Here is a 24,927-nt window from a genome sequence, read left to right as displayed (position 1 = left end):
GGTGCAAAAGGCGTATGTGGGCAGCGCCAGGCAGCTCAACTTAGCATTTATTGATTTTCCCCTATCTTATATGAAAAAAAGGATTTAAAGTCCCTTTACAAAGACACAAAAAAATAACCAGATGTCTTTTTTTTTTAACATCTTTATTGGAGTATAATTGCTTTACAGTGGTGTGTTAGTTTCTGCTTTATAACAAAGTGAATCAGCTATACATATACATATATCTCCATATCTCCTCCCTCTTGCGTCTCCCTCCCACCCTCCCTATCCCACCCCTCTAGGTGGTCACAAAGCACTGAGCTGATCTCCCTGTGCTATGCGGCTGCTTCCCACTAGCTATCTATTTTACGTTTGGTAGTGTATATATGTCCATGCCACTCTCTCACTTCGTCCCAGCTTACCCTTCCCCCTCCCCATGTCCTCAAGTCCATTCTCTAGTAGGTCTGTGTCTTTATTCCTCTCCTTCCCTTAGGTTCTTCAGAACCTTTTTTTTTTTTTTTTTGGATTTCATATATATGTGTCAGCATACGGTATTTGTTTTTCTCTTTCTGACTTACTTCACTCTATATGACAGACTCTAGGTCCATCCACCTTACTACAAATAACTCAATTTCGTTTCTTTTTATGGCTGAGTAATATCCCATTGTATATATGTGCCACATCTTCTTTATCCATTCATCTGTCGATGGACACTTAGGTTGCCTCCATGTCCTGGCTATTGTAAATAGAGCTGCAATGAATGTTGTGGTACATAACTCTTTCTGAATTATGGTTTTCTCAGGGTATATAGTGGTATATAGTGGCCCAGTAGTGGGATTGCTGGGTCATCTGGTAGTTCTATTTTTAGTTTTTTAAGGAACCTCCATACTGTTCTCCATAGTGGCTGTATCAATTTACATTCGCACCAAGAGTACAAGAGGGTTCCCTTTTCTCCACACCCTCTCTAGCATTTATTGTTTGTAGATTTTTTGATGATGTCCATTCTGACCAGTGTGAAGTGATACCTCATTGTAGTTTTGATTTGCATTTCTCTAATGATTAGTGATGTTGCATCCTTTCGTATGTTTGTTGATGATCTGTATATCTTCTTTTTTTTTTTTTTTTTTTTTTTTTGCTGTACGCGGGCCTCTCACTGCCGTGGCCTCTCCCGTTACGGAGCACAGGCTCCGGACACACAGGCTCCATGGCCATGGCTCGCGGGCCCAGCCGCTCCGCGGCATGTGGGATCTTCCAGGATCGGGGCACGAACCCGCGTCCCCTGCATCGGCAGGCGGACTCTCAACCACTGCGCCACCAGGGAATCCCTGTATATCTTCTTTGGAGAAATGTCTATTTAGGTCTTCTGCCCATTTTTGGATTGGGTTGTTTGTTTGTTTGTTTTTAATAAATTTATTTATTTACTTATTTACTTATTTATTTATTTTTGGCTGTGTTGGGTCTTCGTTGCTGCGTGCGGGCTTTCTCTAGTTGCGGCGTGAGTGGGGGCTACTCCTCATTGCGGTGAGCAGGCTTTTCATTGCAGTGGCTTCTCTTGTTGCAGAGCACGGGCTCTAGGTCTGGAGGCTTCAGTAGTTGTGGCGCATGGGCTTAGTTGCTCTGCAACATGTGGGATCCTCCTGGACCAGGACTCAAACCCGTGTCCCCTGCATTGGCAGGCAGATTCTTAACCACTGTGCCACCAGGTAAGTCCCGGGTTGTTTGTTTTTTTGATATTGAGTTGCATGAGCTGCTTGTAAACTTTGGAGATTAATCCTTTGTCAGTTGCTTCATTTGCAAATATTTTCTCCCATTCTGAGGGTTGTCTTTTCGTCTTGTTTATGGTTTCCTTTGCTGTGCAAAAGCTTTTAAGTTTCATTAGGTCCCACTTGTTTATTTTTGTTTTTATTTCCATTTCTCTAGGAGGTGGGTCAAAAAGGATCTTGCTGTGATTGATGTCCTAAGGTGTTCTGCCTATGTTTTCCTCTAAGAGTTTGATAGTGTCGGGCCTTACATTTATAACCAGATGTCTTGAATTAAAAGCAGGTGAGTGTTATGTCAACGAGTCAAAGACGGCCTCTGTGTATGGGCCCCTAGGTTGTTTATTTCTTCACTGCTGGCTGAGACCTGTTACCTTAAAAGCCCATCACCACTAACCTTAAATTTTTACATACCCCGCTGTTAATTTAAATAGCCCAAACAGAGCTGAGTTTTAGCCATTCAGAGTTTGCTTCGTCCACAAAACCTACCCCACATCTGCTAGGAGCAGATGGATAAACCCAGGACCATAAAGATGCCAGACTGTAGCTGTCCTTTGGAGTGCTTTGGCCCAGAGACCCCTCCCAGGCTACACATCACCTAGACATGTCAACCCCCTCTCCAGTCACTCTCTCTCCCAGGAGTTCCCTTGCCTTGCTCCCCTCTGGACCTTGGCCCCTGTGCCATAAGCCTCTGAACGGCCTCATGCTGGGAGGACACCACCCCCCCTCATGCAGCCCCGCCCAATCACCACCCACCCAATATCTATAAAGCTTGTTGTGTGCTGCTGCCTCTTGTGGTCTTTTTCTTTAATCAGCCCTCAAATCCCTTGAACCTCTACAGAGAGAAGGATGAAGCCAAAGAAAAATGAAAGTAAGAACATCAAACAGAACCAGAAACCTAAGGAATGCAAAACTGAGCACCAGAAAAGTCCTACACCTTTGCTGCAGGTGGGCAATTGGTGTGACCAGCAGAGTCACGGACAACCAGTGCACTTTCTCACCCACAGCCGGACTCACTATCCACTGTGCAAGCAGCAGGCGTCCCTTCTCCCAACCAGTCCTGACCAACAGGCCCCAGCATCTGTGCATGCCAGCAAGGACAGCGTTTTGGAACCAACAGGATTACACTTTCATTCAAAAACTGTTGACACTCAGAGGTATACCATCTCTCCTGTCTGTAAGCTACAATTATGCTTTTATTTGTACCTGATATTCATTCAACAGATATTGACTGAGCGCCTCCCATATGCTAGGCACTGTTCTAGGTGCAGGGGATACAGCAGTGATGAAAGTGAAAAAATCTTCATGGATCTTAATATTCCAGACCTGTTATGTGATGTGATATATGACACTCAGTACCATCTTCCTTATGTTGCCACTAGTTGTGTATTTTTCTCATCTAAACTTCATGAAGGCAAGGAGGCACCCTCATTCATTTATATAGTGAGTTTCAGCACAGAGCCAGATTCTGCTGTTAGAAACCTTGCTTAAATTCTGCCACTTACTATATTTGTGACCTTAGGCAAATTGCTTAACCTCTCTTGGCTTCAGTTTCCTTAGATGTAAAACATTTGAATAAATTATGTATCAGTATCCCGAGCCACCGTCCATAGGCTGAATTTCTTGGACTTTCTGGATTGACCATCACAAGGGGACACTGCGAGGCAGATCACAGCTCGGTTTGTGCACTGACATCTTTGTCTGGGCGGCTGCTTTGAATGTACAGTGACTTGATTATTTCTCGGCCTTTTGCTTTTTACCATTCCATAGGAACAAATGAAAAATGAAGACGTGAAGGTGGGATGTGAGTGGTCGGCTTAAGTCCCACCCAACTTCACACAAGTGAGACCAGGATGGACAGAGCCCTAGCTGTGCTCAAAGCATCAAGCTTTCGCCCTTAAACAGACACTTAAGGAAGCTAGTTGTGAAGTAAAGAAACAGAAACAAAAAAACATATATGAAATCTGAGAATTGTATCAAAGATTGTGTCTTAAAGGCAAGAGGTGATTCAACTCTTTAACTTTTAATTTTAATCTTCCAGGTAAGATGTAAGCTATTGTATGGCTTTTGCACAAACAGAAGTAGGGGCCCTTCCTGTAAAGCACCCCACCCAAGGTCATAAATTAATTATTGACAGAGTCCGGTTGGATCTCAATTTTTCAGATACTGGGTGTAGTCCAATACAAAGCAATTACTGTCTCCCTGATGGCACCAGCTCACTTTCTATAAAATAGCTGTGGAATGTAAAAAAAAAAAAAAAAAAAAAATCATACTAAGGCTCAAAATAAAGAGGAAAATTGGGACTTCCCTGGCGGTCCAGTGGTCAAGACTTCACATTTCCACTGCGGGGGGTGAGGGTTCAATCCCTGGTCGGGGAACTAAGATCCCACATGCCGTGCAGTGTGGCCAAATAAATAAATAAAAATAAAATTTAAAAAAAGATGAATAGACTTGATTTCACAACAATTAAAAAAAAAAAAGAGGAAAATATCTGCTATAGACTGAATGTTAATGTCCTCCCTCCAAACATATGTTGAAATCTCATCCCCAATGTCAGGGTATCCGGAGGTGGGGTCTTTGGGAGGTGTTTAGGTCATGACAGCAGGCAGAGCCCTCATGAATGGGATTGGTGTCTTATAAAAGAGATCCCAGGGCTTCCTGGTGGCGCAGTGGTTGGGAGTCTGCCTGCTGATGCAGGGGACACGGGTTCGTGCCCCGGTCTGGGAAGATCCCACATGCCGCGGAGCGGCTGGGCCCGTGGGCCATGGCCGCTGAGCCTGTGCGTCCGGAGCCTGCACGTCCAGAGCCTGTGCTCCGCAGCGGGAGAGGCCACAGCAGTGAGAGGCCCGCGTACCATAAAAAAAAAAAAAAAAAAAAGAGGCCCCAGAGAGCTCCCTCATCCCTCCTGCCGTATGAAGTTACAGCAAAAAGAGGGACATCTATGAACCAGGAAGCAGGCTCTCACCAGACACTGAATCTGTTAGCACCTTGATCTTGGACTTCCCAGCCTCCAGAACTGTGAGAAATCAATTTCTGTTGTTCATAAGCTACATAATCTATGGTGTCTTTGCTAAAGCAGTCTGAGGCTGGCTATAAGACAATATCCAAGCATTTTACAAAAACCCCTAGCTTTTTGTCCCTTTATATTCCTAGTGAATATTAAAGTAAAAGGACTAATGAGAAAATTAATAAGGGTGTTTGAAACAAAACTCTTTAACCAATCACGCTGATTTTCCACTTCTACCCCGCTCACCTCTTGGTGTGTAATTCGGACTCCATTATAAAAAGACATAACAGTATTGGGTCCCACTGCTACCTTTGAAAACAGTCCTTCTCCAGCACTGGAAATGAGAGATTCCGCAACATAAACCCTAAACAGAAAAAAGGGGCAAATAATGATTTTTTTTTTAGTTTGATATGTCATCCCTTACATCAACCACCAAAATATTCTTATAGCTACGGAATCCAAAATGTCAGTTCATAATAATCCAATGAGGAAGTAAGAAACAGTGAAACCACATATTTTGGCATTAGAAACTGGAGAACTGTTACTTATTTCTCTCACTTCTCTCTAATAAAGGGATTATTAGTATATACTCACAAGGTAACTCAGTGCTTGATATAAGGTTTTTAAAAAGTTGTCTGTTTTAATTAATGACAATTTCCACTGTCTTCCTAAACAAGGCAAACATTTCCCAAAGCTAATTAAAGCTCTACCTAAGTTTCTCAGTGCCAAATAGGAGGGAAAGACTGTTTTAATGGAGCCCCGAGATGAATCTTTTACATGAAAGAGTGATAAATAGTTAATAAAATATATCCAATAAGCACTTCCCAACAAAGGAGTTTATAGCAGATCAGCTCAAGGACCAAATCTGGCTGTGTCCATTTTTGTAAATAAAGTTTTATGGGAACACAGCCACAACTATTTGTTCAATATTATCTACGACTGCTTTAGCATTACAAAGGTAGACTTAAGTAGTTGCCGTAGAGACCCACAAAGCCTAAAATACTGACCACATGGCCCTTTATAGGACAAGTTTGCCAACCACTGGTTTGTAAGAAAACAGCACTCATGATTACGGAACTGGATTTAGTAAGTAAGTACATGCCCCATCCACAGGATTTCAGTTCTTCTGGCCCCTGTGTAATGACTCTGGTGGAACTGGTCATCTGGGATTTCTGTTATGTAGATCTTCTGCTTATTTGATGGGCTGGAAGGCTGAATTATTGCTTTTACCTCTTGACTCTCTCCCTGGGGCAGAATTATACGTCCTGCTGCTTGGCCGCATGACTGCCTTTCAGCTTGGTCTGAGGATACATCCCTGCCTGACTGACTTTGGTCTTGGCCATGTGATCTGCTTTGCGACTAGGCAGAAGTGACTGCAAAGCTAGGTCTTGGATATTAAGAAGCATGGCAAGTTTCTGCCAGCTTCCTTGAGTTTCCATTCATCTCCACAAGAAGAAGATGCCCCGGGGGGCTGTTGCTCCCTTAGCCTGAGTCTTGGAATGAAGGCATGTGAGACAGACTGGAACCCAACTTGAAACCTGGAGTGTAGCCTAGTCCAGCTGAGCCGAGGTGAGCCCAGTCAAAAGTGGCTGGACGTCAGCCAATCTACAGAAGCATGAGCGTAAAAGAAAATGTTTGCTTTCATAAATCACTGATAGTCTGAGGGTATTGTTATGTGGCATCATCACAATGACAGTAACAAAAAATGACTGATGCATACGGTTATGGTACTGTTGTGTTTTGGGGGTTAACAAGAGACCAAAGCTTTCTCCCTGCAAACAGGCCACAGCCTCGTGTCAAGAAAGAGGCCATTCATTCATTGTGACATTGTGGTGTCAGCCCTGTCAGTTAAACCAGGGAAGAGGCCTTTTCTCAGATGGGGACGGGACAGAAACTGAATAGAAGCCACGCTTACAGAGTGAGGCCGAGAGAAAGCCAACTGCAGATGGCACTCTTACCCACCAACAGGCCAGTCGCTGGGGAATAAGAACCCCAGGCAGGGGACCAGAGAAAACCACACCAGGAATCAAGAGCTTAGAGTTTAGATAGGGTATGAAATGGAACAGGGCTTGACACTCTGGGAGGGAGCTTATAGAATCAGAAACTTGTAATTTATAAGCTGGAATGTTTTTATGCTTCTTGTATTTTCTTTGTTTCACTCCTGTCTTCCCTCAGTGAATAAAGAAATTATCTCACATTCCAGACCCCCTCAGCTGGGCTAAGTAGAAAAGGAGGCATTTGGTCCCTGCCTCGGCTAGAGCTTTCAAGAGTGTGAAATGCTCCCTAGAGGCCAGCAGGGGCTAAGGCACACACTGTGGCACCAGAGCCCCAAGAAAGGGGACACTTGAGCAGGGCATAGCTGGCTTCCTGGCCCAACTGCTGTCTTTGTAGAAGCTTCATTCTGGGACTGACACACAAGCTGTTCTGTGCTTTATGGGTGGAAAAACTTCCTTACAGGGACAGATTCTATATGACAATAAAAATACTCCCTCTCCTCAGAATATATGAATATTTTTTTCTGCTCAAGAACTTGGCCTTAGCAGAGGGCCACCGAGGAGCAATAATTCCTATCATGAGGGTTATTTAATCTCACATAAACGGTGCCATTTAAACCACATGGAAAAAATTACCTCTCTGATTCATATGGATCTGGAAGAAGAGCATTGGTAGAAATGCAAGATGAAGTTGACTTATCAAAGTGGTACACCGAACCTAAAAAGCAAACAAAAATCTCAGTACAAGGCCCAGAGTTAGGGAAGAGCATTCTCTCTATCCACAGGACCAGAAAGAGTTAAATAATGAAAAATGTTATTCAAGTTAGACCAACTAGAATGAAATTCCTCAATATAAATGGATAGGTATTTAGTGATAATAGGTTTTTATGATAAGAAAGTTTACTGGAGCAGGTTAGGAAAAAAGTTTACTTATGCTGAGTAAATGTGCAAACATGATAAATTTCTTAGTTTCATTCTCTATCATATTCATCATGAATCTCTTGGTGATTAAAATAACATTCATTATATTTAAGAGAATTTACGATTGTGAATAGATAAACCCCAACTCCTCATTTTGTTACCTAGTAAAAGATACACATATGGGTTTTATTTCTTTTCCTGAATATCTAAGTGGAAAAAATACATACAGATAATCAGGAAAAAGTTAATCTAAAGAAATAATTTTTATATTACTCCTGAAATGCTTTCACTTTATTCAAGAATATAATAATGAAGATGGATACCATGTTATACAGCATAATTTTCTTTCTCTCTTTCATTCTACAAATATCTGGAATTACCTGGGTGGTCTACATCTAAGCATCATCCACACCATTTGGTACAACTGATGTTACACCTCTAAGATCATTTATGATTGGAGAATCATAAGTATAACAAATATTGCCATAACATCAAATATTCTTATCTGAGGAGATTAAAATCTGCTGTTTTGTTTGTTGAACTTTGTGATGTTGAATTGAGTTGCTAAAAGATATTTTTAGGTTATTATTGAATACAGCAATTGGATGCTTAGTAGATGGGAACGGTAACATGTGGTAATATTAGTTCTAATTAAAATATGTGATAGAGGGACTTTCTTGGTGGTGCAGTGGTTAAGAATCCGCCTGCCAATGCAGGGGACACGGGTTTGATCCCTGGTCCGGGAAGATCCCACATGCTGTGGAGCAACGAAGCCCATGCACCACAACTGCTGAGACTGTGTGCTGCAACTACTGAAGCTCGTGTGCCTAGAGCTTGTGCTCTGCAACAAGATAAGCCACTGCAATGAGAAGCCTGAGCACCGCAACGAAGAGTAGCCCCTGCTTGCTGCAACTAGAGAAAGCTCACGCACAGCAACAAAGAACCAACGCAGCCAAAAATAAAAAAATAAAATAAAATAAAATTTAAAGAAGTTCAATGCCGAGGGAATACTGTGTAAAAAAAAAATATGTGATAGAATGAAATAGTCACTGACTGGCTAGATAACATGCTTCCTATAGGCAGGTTTACACCAGTAATTACAGACTGCTGTGCAAGATATAAATGGATAGCTTTTAGGTTTGTTCTGGAGTTTCGTTCTCAGGTCTTAATAAACAGCCATCAGAAGTATCTCTTAAAATCCCATTTTTGCTTTTGAATTTTCTTTATTCATATGGTTTAAAAGCTGCTTGTGTAATTACAATTTTTTATCAAGAAAAAGCTTTGTCATGAAAATTTGAGATCTCTCTGGTCAGATCAGATTGGATAATAGTTTTAAATTTTTCTTGTGGTTTTTTTCATACTAGACACAGTCTATAGAATCCAACCACCCACCCTTGGCAATTGTCTCCTTCACTAAAAATAAATTCAGCCTCAGCAGAATTAAGGAGAACAGACTGCTTTTGATAAAGCATTAACAAAGTCATCTTATTTCTATTAAAGTGGTTCAGAAGCCAATTAGTAATTTATTCCAGAAACGAAGGTACACAACCGTCCTAGAATTAACGTTCGTCCTCTGCAAAGAATTAGCTTCAGAGCATCCTCCCAGAGCACAAGGAAGACATACGGTGTTCCAAAGGCTAATAAGTAAAGAAACACGTTTTGGAACTGGAGGGCTTACTCCAGCAAAGTCAATTATTTTAGGTACTAAGGCATCACAAATTATTCCATTAAGCAATTCCTAAGTGGTTACCAATGGCTACCGGGTCCTCTTTCTGTTTCCTTTTTTTATACAATCAAACCCCAAATTAACGGGCTTCCCTGGTGGCACAGTGGTTAAGAATCTGCCTGCCAATGCAGGGGACATGGGTTCGAGCCCTGGCCCGGGAAGATCCCACATGCCGCAGAGCAACTAAGCCAGTGCGCCACAACTACTGAGCCTGCGCTCTAGGGCCCGTGAGCCACAACTACTGAGCCTGCATGCCACAACTACTGAAGCCTACGCTCCTGGAGCCCCTGCTCTGCAACAAGAGAAGGCACCGCAATGAGAAGCCCGCGCACCGCAACAAAGAGTAGCCCCCATCACTGCAACTAGAGAAAGCCTGTGCGCAGCAACGAAGACCCAACGCAGCCAAAACTAAAATAAATAAATAAAATAAAACCCAAATTAATGTCTCAAACTAAAAGTCAGAAAACAATCCAGATCAGTCGGTGTATTTGAGTATTTCAGAGAGAGAGAATTTAATACAGGGAATTGGTTACACAGAGGATGGAAGAGCTGGGAAGCCAAACAGGGCAGTGAAGAGCGCATAAACTGGCAAGAGCAGGAGGCCAAAACCCTGAGCCACAGGGACAGAGGCAGAGGCACTCCTGGAGCTCTAGAGCTGGGGGAGTCCAGGGAAGCTGGACCCGAGGGGAACCGTCCTGCTGGGAGATGGAATCAGGAGACAGGCCACTGCTGGGGACTCTGCTGGACACAGAGAGGGCTTCTCCCTGCTCCTGTCCCTCTCCATGTCCCCAGCCTGTGGCCAAACCCAGACAGAAGCCAGAGGCACAAGGACCTGGGAAATGCAGCCTGCAAGGGGCAGAAACCCCATGCAGTAAAGCAGGGCAGGGAAAGGCTGAGGAATGCATCTGGACCAGCACACAACCCATTAAAGGAAGTTAGTTCAAAAAAAGAAAAACCACTTTCAAACTGAATATTTCTGTGGAATACACATTCTATTGTGCAGAAATTCTCCTGTGAATTCCCATCTCCCTTCCTTAGACTAATACTTTCCTCACAAATGTACTAAGTGCCAACCACACGTAAAGCACTGTGTTAGGGGCTGTGCAGATACAAGTGGGAGTCACATGTCTTCCTGCCCTCAAGGAGCTGATGCATCTTCTTCAACGCATACCGTCCCTCCCTCTACTCCCTTAGACAGGCCTGTGCTCCAGGCAGACGGAAGGCACCCTTTCCTCTTCCTCCTTTCCCCTATCGTTGGTACTATGACCTGTGACTAGAATTCATCCATTCACTTGACAAACGTTACTTCTAAGAGGGGAGCCAAGCTGTAAAGATGGAATAGGCAGGGACTTCCCTGGCGGTCCAGTGGTTGGGACTCCTCACTTTCACTGCTAGGGCCCAGGTTCAATCCCTGGTCGGGGAACTAAGATCCCACAAGCTACGCAGCCAAAAAAATAAAAACTAATAAGGACCTACTGTGTAGCACAGGGAACTCTACTCAGTCCTCTGTAATGGCCTATATGGGAAAAGAATCTAAAAAAGAGTAGATATATGTATATGTATAACTGATTCACTTTGCTGTACACCTGAAACTAACACAACATTGTAAATCAACTATACTCCAATAAAAATTTTTAAAAAATCAAATTAAAAAAAATGGGAATTCTGATTTCATAGTCCCAAAGTGGGCCTGACAGCCTGCATTTCTAAGGAACATCCAGGTGATGCTGATAACTGCGTTTAAAAAAAAAAAAAAGATGGAATAGACATTAGCCAGGGAATGGAATTCCTATGGAAAGAGGCAAAGAGATGAGGAGAAAAGAAATTCCAGGCAGAGGCACAAGGAGAAACTCAGCAAGAAGTAAGTGGAGACAGAGAAGCAGTTTGTGGATCCAAAAGCACAGAGAAAAAGGAGGAGAAGGCAGTTGGAGGAGGATTTTAGGTGAGATACTCAATTTCTGTTTCCCTCGTCCCCTCCCTCAACCACTGGACCAGAGGCCACATGACCCGAAAGCCCTCATCTGTCAGCCAGTCAGTGGTTCAATCACTGCAACTGGAAGAGGAAGGAGAGAGAAACAAAAGGAGCAAACACAGAGTAGAGACTGTGCCTGGTGCCTCCCGGTCACCCAGAGCAGCTATGGTTCCTGACCCTTTTCTTTTTTTTTTTTTTGTTTTTTTGCGGTACGCGGGACTCTCACTGCTGTGGCCTCTCCCGTTGCGGAGCACAAGCTCTGGACGTGCAGGCTCAGCGGCCATGGCTCACGGGCCCAGCCGCTCCGCAGCATGTGGGATCTTCCCGGACCGGGGCACGAACCCATGTCCCCTGCATCGGCAGGCGGACTCTCAACCACTGCGCCACCAGGGAAGCCTTTCCTGACCCTTTTGAGACCCAAATTGTTCAACCTATCCTTAAAAGAACTGAGGCCTATAGGAATCTTGCCAATAAATCCACCCCCCCTCCTTTTTTTGGCCTTAAGTTAGTTTGAAGAGGGTGTTTGTTATTTGCAACCAGGAGTTCTAAGAAAAATCATCATCCCCCGAGAATGATCACTCTCACTTCCCGAAATGTGTTTCGTACTTATACTAAGGAGAATGTAATAACCACAGTAACTTTCCTGATGGGGGCTTTATGGTAGGGGCCACTATCTGTATTTTATAATGAAAAAAACGGGTTCTGAAAGGATAACTAACCTGCCCAAAACCATAATACAGTAAATGTTGACACTGAGACTCAAACGAGGTGACTCTTAAGGCCAAGACTCTTGCCACTAAAAATGCTGCCACTTCCAAATGCTGCCACTTTTAAAATCTGCATCACCAAGTGGGATCCTCCCCTAGCTGGAGTCTACTCATTTCTAAACATTATAACACTGTCTCCTTTTGGAATGGATGTGAAGAGTGCAGATATTAGAGTCTGAAGTTCAAAGATTACTGTTACACTTAAAAAACCCTTCATTTTGGAATGATTTTAAATTTACAGAAAAGTTGCAAACGTAGTACAGAGAGCTCCCAATGCCCCTCACTGCTTCTCCTAATGTTAATTTCTCGTGTTACATGGTACATTTGTCCAAATTAAGAAACCAACATAGCTGCGTTAGTATTGACTGAACTCCAGACTTTATTCAGATTTCACCAGTTTTTCCACGAATGTCCTTTTTCTGTTCCAGGATCCAATCCAGAATCCCATATTGCATTTAAAATGCCTCAATTTTTAACTTAAAAAAACAAAACCAGAGACATTTATAACAACCCAAGTTGGACCTAAATGTAAAGTGCTAGGCTTCCTATTTTTGGACTACCACCCTTTGGAGAATCTCCTTCCAATCCAAACAGCTAAGTATTATTTAGACCTATCAGTGCCTAGATATATTATCTTTTCTTTTTTAAAAAAAATTTATTTATTTATTTGGCTGTGCCAGGTCTTAGTTGCGGCATGCAAGATCTTTAGTTGAGGCACTCAGGATCTTTAGTTGTGGTGCTTGGGATCTTTAGCTGTGGCATGTGGGATATAGTTCCCTGACCAGGGATTGAACCCAGGCCCCCTGCATTGACAGTGTGGAGTCTTAACCACTAGACCACCAGGGAAGTTCCTGCATTATCTTTTCTACTTTATTCTCCCTTATACCTTAACTTGGATTGGAAATACATATACGCATATTTCAAGGAATCAGACCAATTTAGCTTTCTTAATATTGTGCCACTGAAAATACCAAATCTTGATTTTTTTTCTTTGTATATTTTCCAGATTTTCTACAAGAAATAATTTTATACTCAGAAAAAAAGTTTGGTGTGCCATCCTGTACTTCTTTTTTTTTTTTTTTTTTTTTTTTTGCGGTACCCGGGCCTCTCACTGTTGTGGCCTCTCCCGTTGCAGAGCACAGGCTCCGGACGTGCAGGCTCAGCGGCCATGGCTCACGGGCCTAGCCACTCTGTGGCATGTGGGATCTTCCCGGACCGGGGCACGAACCCGTGTCCCCTGCATCGGCAGACGGACTCTCAACCACTGCGCCACCAGGGAAGCCCCATCCTGTACTTCTTAAAGGAAATAGGATTTTTTCTATCATTGATTTCAATAGGCTCATTCATGTATGGACTATGTCCTCCAAGAAGATGCTAGACTTTGAAGAGGGCCCGGGTGCCAATGTGCATTTATCTTTCCCAGTCAGAGCTCAGGCTGAATCAGCATTACAATCTGTACCAACTTGGAGATCTACCTAATTTGATTCTTTATCAGTTAAATCATTAAACTGTAAGTTTTTTTCCCTGAGATATAATACTTAAAACTGATTAAATTAATGCTGTCATTTCTTCACTCCTTCTGTGCATTAGAATTATACAGCTATGCCCTGTCAGATGACTTTTTAGCATCTGCCACTAAAGTGCACGGTGTATATTACCCTGTCTCACCGATGTCCGCCTTGGCCATGTGACTTGCTTTGACCAATGAAAAGTGGGTGAAAGGGACTTTGTGTCAGTTCCAAGCTGAGGCTTTAAGAGGCATCATAGGTGTCTGCTCATGCTCTGGCTTCCTGTGACCACCTGAGAAAACTGACCCAGGCCACCACTGTCCCTTTAGATTGGGCCCAGAATTAAGACATAGAACAGACTCAGAGCTGACTAGAAGCCTCAGGTCCAGCCTGGCCTGGCCACACCCCACCTGGACCAGTTGAGTACAGTTACTTAGCAGACCTGTGTTTGCTGTTGTAAACCACTGAGACGCTGAGGCATCTGTTATGCAGCCAAGCTAATACACCAGACTAGACAAAGAAATTAACTTCTCTTAAGCCGCAACAACCCGTTTTGGAATTAGAGCAACCCGTCTGAAGCAGATGCAACTTACTTCCAGGCATCAGTTCAAAGTGAGGCCTTCCTTCTTCAGTGGACAGAAGAGTAGCCAGTTTCCCTTCTATCATCTCTCCATCAATGAATTTTCCATACAGGGCAGTCCTCTCATCAGGGTACACATAGGCTATCTTCTCTCCAGTCATCTCCCCATCTTCATTGACTTCTCCTACAAGGCTGCCTCCATCCTGATGGGAGAAACCCAAAACCAGAAAATATTATATATAGTATTTATCTATATGACACGAGTGCAAGACATTTCTCTTGTGCACTGCCATGGTTAACAGCACTAATATGGATCATAACAGTTTCAGAACGCAGAGCTTTTCACATTAGCATGAAAAGCATGATGCATCTCTCCCCTCCCCATCCAGTCCCCTGTAAGTTATATGCACAGAGGGCATATAGCCTGATGTAGAGAGTCAACGACGGAGTTGTGCTTTATAATCCTTGGACAAGCTACTGATACTCTAACTTGGTTTGTTATCTAAGAAACAAACATGTTGTATTTGTGATGTAAGTTACAATCATCGAAAGGAAATGTAACTAAGGATTACTTTGGGGCAATATCAAATGTGATGAGGATCTGTAGCAGGACAGTCTTACTATTCCTATGATTTCACTTCTCAAATATTGAATTCTGGATTTCTGGTCTATTAAGAAAATCTTTAGTTCCAAGGTACTTAAGAATTAGTTCAGTATACATGAGTAATGAGAGTTATCTGCACTTTCTAAGGGATAAACAAAAGGACTTCTGGACACTGCCTTTCTGAGAATTCTATACCATCACTTTTTTTGGAGTTAGAAGGAAAAGTGAAAAAAGATCAACTAAATTCTACTCCCTTCCCCATCACCTCTTTCTTCCCACTCGTCTTTATTTACTTCTCCCTTAACCCTCCTTCCAGGAGAGGAGTCAGCTGTGCTTCCTCTTTAACTGTCATTTGCTTCATTCCAAAGGGTCATTAAATGCTTTAGGGCAGAGGCTATCAGAGAATTCTATATCCTGGTACCAGTACTAGGGATACAGTAGGTGAAATAAACATTTTTAAAACTGAATTGGGATACTAAAACCATTAAATAACTTTTAAAAAATCTAATCTAGGGTGCAAGAGATGTTTCCCTTTTTTTTTTTTTTCCCCCATCCAGAAGGTCCTTATGGTATAACTGAAAATCTAAGACCTTCGTGGGTATGAGACTAGTAAGCCCATGACATCTTCTAAAAGCCTGGATATTCCCCCAACTGAAAGGTTCTAGAAGCAGCTACTCAAAGTCAGTGACGTGGGATGACTTTTAAGTGATTCCAAATGCTGTTTACAGAGAGACAGCAGGAAGAAACACCACCAGGTACAGGATTTCTACAGTTCATCGTAGTCCAATTGCTCTTTGGAGAAAAAAGGTTATCAATTAAAAAATGAATCACAGCACTTCCATAGAAAGAAAAATACTTGGAAGCATTTTTCATGGATAGAAAGTGCATTAGGGACGTATTATTGCTCCTTCTCCTCCCCGAGTTAATTCTTAATAACCCAGCCTGAACGGGGATGATACTTTTTGCAAGATCTGCCTCAGGCCTTCAGTGACTGAGCTGAATGGTCTTAGAGTATTTATGCTTCTTATATGCCGTAACTAATATAAGCCATCAACGTGACTATTTCTTCAGAACAAGATTCTGTCTTTCTAGGGTCTCACGCTTTTCTTCCCCCTTACGTGCTTTAAACTTCCAGTTTTGGGGGCAAATGATTTTATTTGTCTAGAATGATAAAGCAGAGATTCTTCTTTTTTTTTTCCAAAAGGAGTTATGAGTTTTTAATTAAAAACTTTCCATCACTGTTTCAAGGTCACATTTTGAAAGAAATAAACTGTCCTTAGAGTGAGCTTACAAATCCTGTAGGGAGGATCATTATTTTTGCCTCCCCTTGTTCCTGCTTTGACTTCATGTCACAAACACTTCCTTGTTGGTTGTGTCAGGGGTGCTGGGGAAGAAACTGCTCCTTTTTCTCCTCTGCTCAGTGGCTCCCCCTCACGGGAGGAGAAATCATTCACTTGATTAGTGAGAAGGCAGGATCTGACACACCCACTGACACCCAACTCTACTGGGTAGGAGTTAACAGCATAAAGCTGCTGCTGTCACGTGTTCTGCACTTTCGCTCACCTGTCCTGGGAACTGGCAGTGCCCACAGGCTGCACCTGCTCCCCTCTCATTCCTCTCCTCTCCTTGGGGAAGCTTCCCCAGGCAGCCCTCTCCCTAAGGGAAGCCTGCAGCTTTCTAGCTGCTCTGTGGGCAGCTGGCCCATCCGTATAGTTCAGAGGGGCAAGAGTAGAAGCCCAGGCCACATGTCCAGTCCAACTCCGCCATAATGAAACCAACATCCTGATCCCTGATACCTATGTCTATTTCTTAATTGATCCCCCGTCCAGAGAGCAGGGCAGTGGGGTGTGATTACCAGCCTCCCCCAGCCCCGACCCCAAATGCCAACAGATACTATATACACAGTGTTATCAACCAAGTTGATTTTTACAGCTTGTAACTCCCTAGTGCTTCTTCCTTCCTAAGGCAGAGTCTTCTCTTGGTGCTTTAAAAGACAGCGATTAAGGCTGAAGGCTAAAATGCAGCTGCGCATTCTAGGTTTCAAAATGCAACTACATTGAGCCAATCGGATCCATTCACCTTAGTTCATCGTTGATCTCCTCTAGGGACTTAAATTGATCATAGTCAAATGACAGGTAGTGGGAGAATCTGGTAATCCATTACCTCTTTCCTAGACCCACCCTCATGAGGAATTCCACTTTCCCAGACTTCAAGATTCACTGTCATATCGGCAGCTCCCAGCACTGGGCAGCAGGAAGCGTATCCTGCCTACTGATGAAGCAACAAAAGTTTCAGGCTTCCTAACTGGTAAGTACCTCCATCTCTTCTCCCTCTGTAACTGAAAGGACTTGTGAGCTATTGCAGATCCTACCAAGAGAATGTGTAAATGCTTTAGTAATTATTTTTAAAAATGTTTTACAATATTTTTTCTTATGCCTAGAGTATAACTTATTTTTTAGGAACAATAACGTGTAAATAGATTTAGCTGGGACTACTTTTCTTGTTATACGTGTTTTTATTAATACTTTTAAATCATAAGAGGATACGGTTAAGAGTAAGGAAAAAAACATATTTTGACTTAAGCTCTGGACAAAATAAAACATTAGATTAAATATTTCCTCAGGTTTATTTTCTGAAACACTTTCTGGAAATTCACTACAAGCAGATGGGGTATTTGAAATGCAAAGAAAAATTACAGCATTAATTCCCAGCCACGGGTTTTGCCACATTTTTTTGCTCTAGTCAGCTCCAGAAAGATCATAAAATGTTATCAAATACTAAAAGGCAAGTTAATTTTAATCACCTTGATTTAAGCAAGATAAACCAGAAAGCAGGGAGTAGGATTGTAAAATCAAGTAACAATAGTGTAGTAAGTCCAAAAAGATGGGAAATTGCTGGATCAGTTCTTACATATGAGAAAGAATAACATTAATTGCAACAACAAGACATTTCACCACCTCTTTCTATATCCCAAAGGAATATTTTTAAAAAGCAATATATTTTTGTCTTTATTAGTGGTACAATCAAACCAGTTTGTCCCAGTTTGTTTTCATCATGACTAATCATTCCTTTCCAAAGCCACCCTGAGGAGGAATTCATAGTAGATCGGAGGACAACAATCTAAGTCAGTAGTGAAACAGTGAGAGGATATCCCCCTAAGCTGCTGGCTTCAGCTACTGACTCTCAAGTTTCACAGCCTCACATTTTCTAAGATAGAGAATACATTTTGTTATTCATTGGGAAGATTCGAAGCATTGTCTTAAAACTTGTTACTTTCCAGCAAAATGAACAGTCGTGAGGCTTACTGGGTAATATATCCAGCACACTCCATGCCGAATGTTATCTTTATATTGTCCCTTGAAGATCAGTCTTCCATCTGTGTCGTACTCCTGGGCGGGTCCATTCAGCTCTCCGTCTACATATGTGCCCTGGAGAACTCCTCCATCCTCATAAGTGTAAACTCCCTGGCCCTGCAGGGCATCATCCACATAATATCCCTCCAGGGTGCTGTGAGAGAAGGGAGAACAAAAGAGAAGAGTCAGACAGTGACTCAACTCTCTTAAAAGAAAGGATCACACCACGCCCAGCTCTGTTCCAATGCTGGCCTGTATTCAGTACATCCTCCTGAATTCTCCGAGATTGCTAGGAAAAATACTCCCAAGATGTGGGTAGGATTAGATACTGAGAGGGAGATTTAATTCCTAATCTCCTGGTTCCTATTAATCCAATTTCTCTACTGGAGGAAATACAGAAGAAAGAAGCCACAGGTGGAAAAGAACACACCTCATCTAAGTATGTTTCCAAGGCTAGATGCCAACCAATACCGGGCAATAGAAATTCTGGTGTTACCCTTTCCACACATAAACCACTCATGTTTAATTTCCCTCAAGAGTGGTCCAGAATTCACTGGGAGTTCTCAAGGGTCTTTCAGATGGCTTGTATATAGTGGTCTCTAATAATACAAATGTGGTTTAGAACGTGTAGATGTCTGCCTATCTGTCTTAAGCCATTAATGCATTATTTATCGGTGACAACCATAACTGGTATCCAATCAAGAGTATCCCCATCCATCTCTTTGGAAGATATATGGGGATTTACTTGTGTGTGCGTGCGATCATGGGAAATAGGGGCAAGTAAGGAAGATGGCCCCCTAAACCTTGCTAATATCATTAGCAGCCTGATGAAGTTGGAGACCCATCGTCCTAGAACAGAAGAAAGCTCACAAGGGTGCTCATGGTGATGTTACAAGAACCTTTCTCTCTCCTCATAAAACATTTTTGGAATTTCAATACATGTTTTCAGTGTCAGCCTCGCAAAGGCCATTATGCAATGAAACTAACTTTATCCAAAAATTCCCTTCATGAACTGAAATCTGGAATGAGGGGAAAGACCAGCTCAAATTATTTTTTACAATTAAAAAGTAAGATGTTTAGCAACAAAGACGGTTTGATCATTTTAACATGTGCAGATAACACTCTTTCATTAATTCAACTAACAGACATTTACAGGGTGCCTTCAAGTAGTGAGCACCGTGTAAGGATCTAGAAAGCATGATGCACAAGACAAACACAAAACCAGGAGACAGGTGCTGGGGACAGGTGGAACCCAAAGGGGGCCATGGGGACCGAGGTGGCTGCACCTGAGTCTGCCTGGAAAAGTGTTGCCTTGCTCTAATGAATGACAGAATGATCTGTAATTATTAAATGAAAAACACAGTCTAAATAACGATAGCCTCTGATTACATTGTAATTATACTATTTGTAGTCTCCCAAGGAGATAAATCGTGCTCTTTCAGTTTTGTTTGTACTATCAATGATAAACAGGCCTAGTAAATTCATGAAGAGAAAAAGGTGCACTTTAGCACAGCCCTTGCATCAATAATCAAAATTCTATGTCAGTGAGGTCGGAATTAAGGGGATTCGACTGTCATTAGAGTCCCGCCATGAAAAAAAAAAGAACCTTGGTGAAGGATTACTAATCCACTGACATAATGATGCAATAGACAGGGCAAAAAACCATTTAATCATCTATCTTCAGTTTGGGGATTGCCAGATAAAACAGAATATGCTCAGTTAAGTTTGAATTTCAGATAAACAACAAATGATTTTTTAGCATAAGTATGTCCCACATATTGAACGGGATATAGTTTTACTAAAATATTTTTCGTTGCTTATCTGAACCATTTTACCTGGGTGCTCTGGATTTTTATTTGCTAAACCTGGTGACCCTATTGACTTTGAATTCTCAGCAGCATTCAAAATGTTACTGTGTATGTTTGGGCAGAATTATCCCCTGACAGACTAGTCTGCCAATGTTTCTTAGGTTTATGATGAAATCTACAAGGCATGGGTCTCATGAATCACTTAACCAGTCATGTGGGTTTGCACATATTTCCCCCAGGTCATGTCCCGTAGTTTGTCCCACCCTCCCTCAGAGCAGAACCTAACCTTATTAGTATCATAATCCTAAGAACAAATTGCACTTTCCCGTAGCTCAACAAACAAGATTCCCAAATGCAAATTCTTAGGTATTGGAGAGCAAAACTCACTGCATTGTTTTCCAGCCCCTGCCTGAGGAAACAGCTTAGCTTCCTTGGTACATTTTTTTGGTAGCTTGGATGGAATCTGATAACAAAAAGGGGGCATGTTATCATATGAACTGGGGTCTCCAGGGCAATAAAAAATGATAAGGCTTGAAATCCTTTTATTTCAAAGGAAATAAAAGCTTCTTAGTCTGGTGTTAAAGGCACCACCTTTCTTTCTAACTTCTTCCTCCAGAGGAGGCTGGCAAACCATGGCCGGCTGCCTGTTTTTGTAAATACAGTTTTACTGGAACACAGCCATGAACATTCCTTTCCGTATCCTCTGTGGCTGCTTTCATATGACAACAGCAGAGTTGAATAGTTGCAACAGAGGCCGAATGTGGCCCAAGAAGCCTAAAATATTTACTATCTCACCCCAGGCAGAAAAAGTTTGCCGACTCCCGCTCTAGAATCCTCTGTTCACATTAGTTTATTCACTGGCCCCAAGCACACATCTATGTATCTTAGCTCCTATACTATGTTTTCCCTGCGTCTTCCCTTAAAACATATGTAACCAAACTTTTAAAATCCCTGAGGACACATTCAGGAAAAAAAAGTTACGGGTCACATTTTCCTTTTTTTAAATTCAAAACAAAAATGACTTTGGGAAAAGAATGAATATTCTCCAACCTCTGGTCTTTTTCTATTTCAGAAAGAAATCGACTATGAGAAAGTGGCACTATTTTGTAGCAACTCAATCATTAATATCTGGTCATATCTGAGAAGTAGCTACGGTGGAATAACTTTCTAATCTTTCTTGCTGAAACTGGATTGGGAGCTGCGTTGTGGAGGAAGGTGTGCTCATCACTGGCCTCCCCAGAGCTACCCATCCTCCATATGGAGCCCTACTTCCCGCAGAGTCCACCTTGACCTCTGCAACCACAGTCACTGAAGCCCAGTCATGGACTAATAATACAGGATGTGCCACATCTTTATCCATGATCAGCTTACGGGTCCTATTTCTCTAAATAGATTGTAAGCCCTTTACAGGAACAAATTAGGCATTATGTATTCCTCCCTAACATATAAACACAGCATATCTTCAAGTGATATTTCCTAAATGAAAGAGTGGAACTGGGATAATCTTGCTTTGAGAAGAGAAAATTGAGAGGGAACATAAGGATGCTAAGAGTATTTCTCAAGTGCAGGGAGGATTCTTTATATGAAGTGTATGTGCATACAGTCTGCAAGTTAGGAAAGTTTCTTAAACACTATGCTTTATGTCTCCAGTTGTAAACTGCAGTACTAATAGGGTTATTAAAAATTACATGGGTTAATACATATTAAGGGCTTAGAAGATGATCTGGGACATAATGATTGCTCAAATAAATAACGGCTATTATTATTAAGCATGAACTTTCATGAACATGATGGTGAGCTTTCTACTGAGAAACTTGGCTTAAAACAGCAGCATCAGGGAAATAGTTATGAGACACTGGAATAGATAGTCAAAGAAACTGACAACACTGCTCTAAATCTACTTAAAAAAAAAAAACAAAAAACAAGTAAGGCCTTCCGTGGTGGTGCAGTGGTTAAGAATCTGCCTGCCAATGCAGGGGACACGGGTTCGAGCCCTGGCCCGGGAAGATCCCACATGCCGCAGAGCAACTAAGCCCGTGCGCCACAACTACTGAGCCTGCGCTCTAGAGCCCATGAGCCACAACTACTGAGCCCTTGTGCCACAAACTACTGAAGCCCATGCGCGTAGAGCCCGTGCTCCGCAACAAGAGAAGCTACCCCAATGAGAAGCCCACGCACCGCAATGAAGAGTAGCCCCTGCTCATCGCAACTAGAGAAAGCCTGCGCGCAGCAACAAAGACCCAACGTCGCCAAAAATAAATAAATTATATATATATATACTACTTAAAAAAAAACCACACAAGTAAGAAAGATCCCTCTCTGTCTGAGGGAAGGATGGAATAAATGCTTCTTTAAGTGAAAAAAGTAATATGTATTCATTGTAAAATGAACAAACAAACAAATCAAACACTACAAAGATGTAGAAACTCCCAGTACTCTTACCCAATTTGGCATTTACCAGTTAAGACTTTATTCCATTTATATATTAAGCATTTTCCCACCTGTGTGGTGTTTTTTTTTTTAACAAAAAGGGGATCATATCATACACAATGTTCTTGACTTGTATTTTATTAAAATTTCTTTCAACATCTTGGCAGATTTTTTAGTATGTTAAGAAGCTGCAAAAATGGTTTGATTTTTCTGGTACCAGCATCTGAATCAAATAACTCGAAAACATGGAGAAAATGTAAAAATCAATTTTAATTAGATTTCTTTCTTTCCATATACACAGACCATTTTCATCTGTTTTATCAAAGCTCTTGTACTTAAATTTCCAGTGTTAAATTAAATGAGAAAATCTAACTTGCAAAGAAATGAAATTTTTTTATAATTGTTTACCTAGACTGTTACAGCTGCAATCTATCCAACTATTTTCATTTTAAAATTCTCTTTAATATCTGAATACACAAAAGTGTTCTTAGGAGACTAAACAGCTTTGGCTTTCCTTCGTATTTTGGACTCCTGAAGGTTTGGGGCTTTCCAGCTCCTGAGGCATAAACTCTGTTCCCTCCCCCACTGTGTTCCTTTTCTTTTGTCTGGTATAGAATCAAGAGGGAAATTTTAAATGAATGATAATTTTACTTTAAATTCCGGTCTCTAACCAAATTAAATTGTGACTCTTAGTATTAAAACATTGTCTTAAGAACTAGTTATATGACAATATATATTATCTCTTTTTTTTAAATTGAGATATTACTGACATATAACATTATACTACATATTATCTCTTAAAATCTTGAAAACTAAGTAAAGAAGAACATCAATAACAAACCCAAATCATCTGCTGGGGCTATATGCAACGAGAAACTTCAACTTCTTCCAAGATGTGACAAGCAAACTGAATGGAGCTCTGTAATGCTTCCATGTAATCCAGTGCACTATCTTCAAAGTTTCTTATCCTTTAATAGAAGATCTATGAGTCTGTAGGTTCTGGTTGTTATAAAGGCTCAAGATAACAGTAAAATATTTGAAGAGGAATTAGTGAAATTTAGTTTTGTTCTCTAAAAATAAACCCTGAGAAAACCCTGCTGGCCATTGTTATCAATGGATAATAGTAACAGCAGTAATAAAATATAATAAGAATAATGATAACAATAATAATCCATCCTTGATCATGAGGACATTATGCTAAGGGAAATGTCAAACAAAGACAAATACTGTATGTCCCCACTAATATGTGGAATCTAAAAAAGCCTAACTCATAGAAAGAGAGAAGAGCAGTGGCTGCCAGGGGCTGGAGGATGGGGAAATGGGGAGATGCTGGTCAAAGGGTACAAACTTCCAGTTAACTTGGCTTGAATCTCAGCGCCAGCTCTTACCAACGAGGTCACCTGGGGCAAGTTATTTCAGCTCTCTATGCCTTAGTTTCTTCATAAGTACAACAAAAAAGGATTATAAAATCTACTTCACAGATTGTTGTGAAGGCTACCTGTCCAGCGTTTGAGCAGATGGTAGGTATTCAAAGCTATCCACCTCATTCCCTCTCCCTTTCTTATACATCACAAAAAAATCTTTGCCTCGATCAGAACTGTTCCTTAGAATACAGATGAATGTATTTGTTGAGCCTGGTTCCAACAAAAGCGATACAGAAGGGACTTTTGCCTTGTGTGGGAGGTCAGGAGACATGAGTTCCAGCTCCAATTTCTCTAAAATGTGACCAAGCACTTTCTAAAAACCAAACAAAAGAACTCCTGCATGGACCTGTCACCTGGAAAACATCAGCCTTCTCAGTGGCTCATCAGATGGGCAGCTTCTCTTAGGTTACCTGGTCAATGATCAACTACAAGGAGCCCACTTAGCTGGATTCGTTCGTGGAGCAAATCAACATCAGAAGATGACTTGGGCAGAGGAGGATGAAGTCACGGAGTAGCAAATAATATCTTGAAATCTAACTGGCATGTCAGGAGGAAGCAACAATAATGTAAAAAAAAAAAAAAAACCTGAATGAATTCACTTATCTCTATCTCATAATCAGGCTAAAAACCACATGATGCCCTAATATCTCACAGCCCAAAGTCAATCTGCATTGAAATACCTCTTTCTTGTTACCATTCTAAGATTTCGAGAAGTCCTGCTAAATTGTCTTTACATCCACCACTCTTGGTTGAGATGAGAACAATTCAGGAAAAACATACATTAACATGAACATCCAGAATCTGGGATTGGTATAAAAAGCAGAGATGTGTAAATCAAAGTATTCTGCATACTAAACATTTTGTAATACCCCAAAGTACTCCAGCAAATCACTGGTGCCAGAGGACTCCAGGAACCACCCCAACAAAGCCTCAAGATTCCTTTCTCCTCGCTGCATAAATGCCATTATCCCAGGACCAGAGCGGATGTTAGGAAGTCCCATTACCTAATCTTAGGACAATCTTCTTTTTTCCTTTAAAAAGGGGGGGAGGGCTTCCCTGGTGGCGCAGCGGTTAAGAATCCACCTGCCGATGCAGGG

At 41.7% G+C, this 24,927-nt stretch overlaps 1 protein-coding gene across 1 annotated transcript in view; it reads right to left on the bottom strand.

Annotated features, from left to right (window-relative positions):
* SETD7 (SET domain containing 7, histone lysine methyltransferase) overlaps positions 1-24,927 on the bottom strand; it is a gene marked incomplete at its 3' end in the record, with an annotated part of 43,811 nt that overhangs the window by 5,370 nt on the left and 13,514 nt on the right. Inside the window, exons 3-6 of the mRNA XM_079702129.1 lie at positions 18,121-18,322; positions 14,225-14,414; positions 7,374-7,455; positions 4,990-5,107 (exon numbers count right to left, since the gene is read on the bottom strand). Coding sequence (XP_079558255.1) covers positions 4,990-5,107; positions 7,374-7,455; positions 14,225-14,414; positions 18,121-18,322 — 592 coding nt within the window. The remainder of the gene's footprint in view (positions 1-4,989; positions 5,108-7,373; positions 7,456-14,224; positions 14,415-18,120; positions 18,323-24,927) is intronic.

Source organism: Hyperoodon ampullatus (assembly GCF_949752795.1).
Source record: "Hyperoodon ampullatus genome assembly, chromosome: 1".
In the NCBI taxonomy this organism is placed as follows: Eukaryota; Metazoa; Chordata; class Mammalia; order Artiodactyla; family Ziphiidae; genus Hyperoodon; species Hyperoodon ampullatus.
The sequence above is the reverse complement of the archived record's forward strand: the minus strand, read 5'-3'. Positions and strand labels throughout refer to the sequence as shown.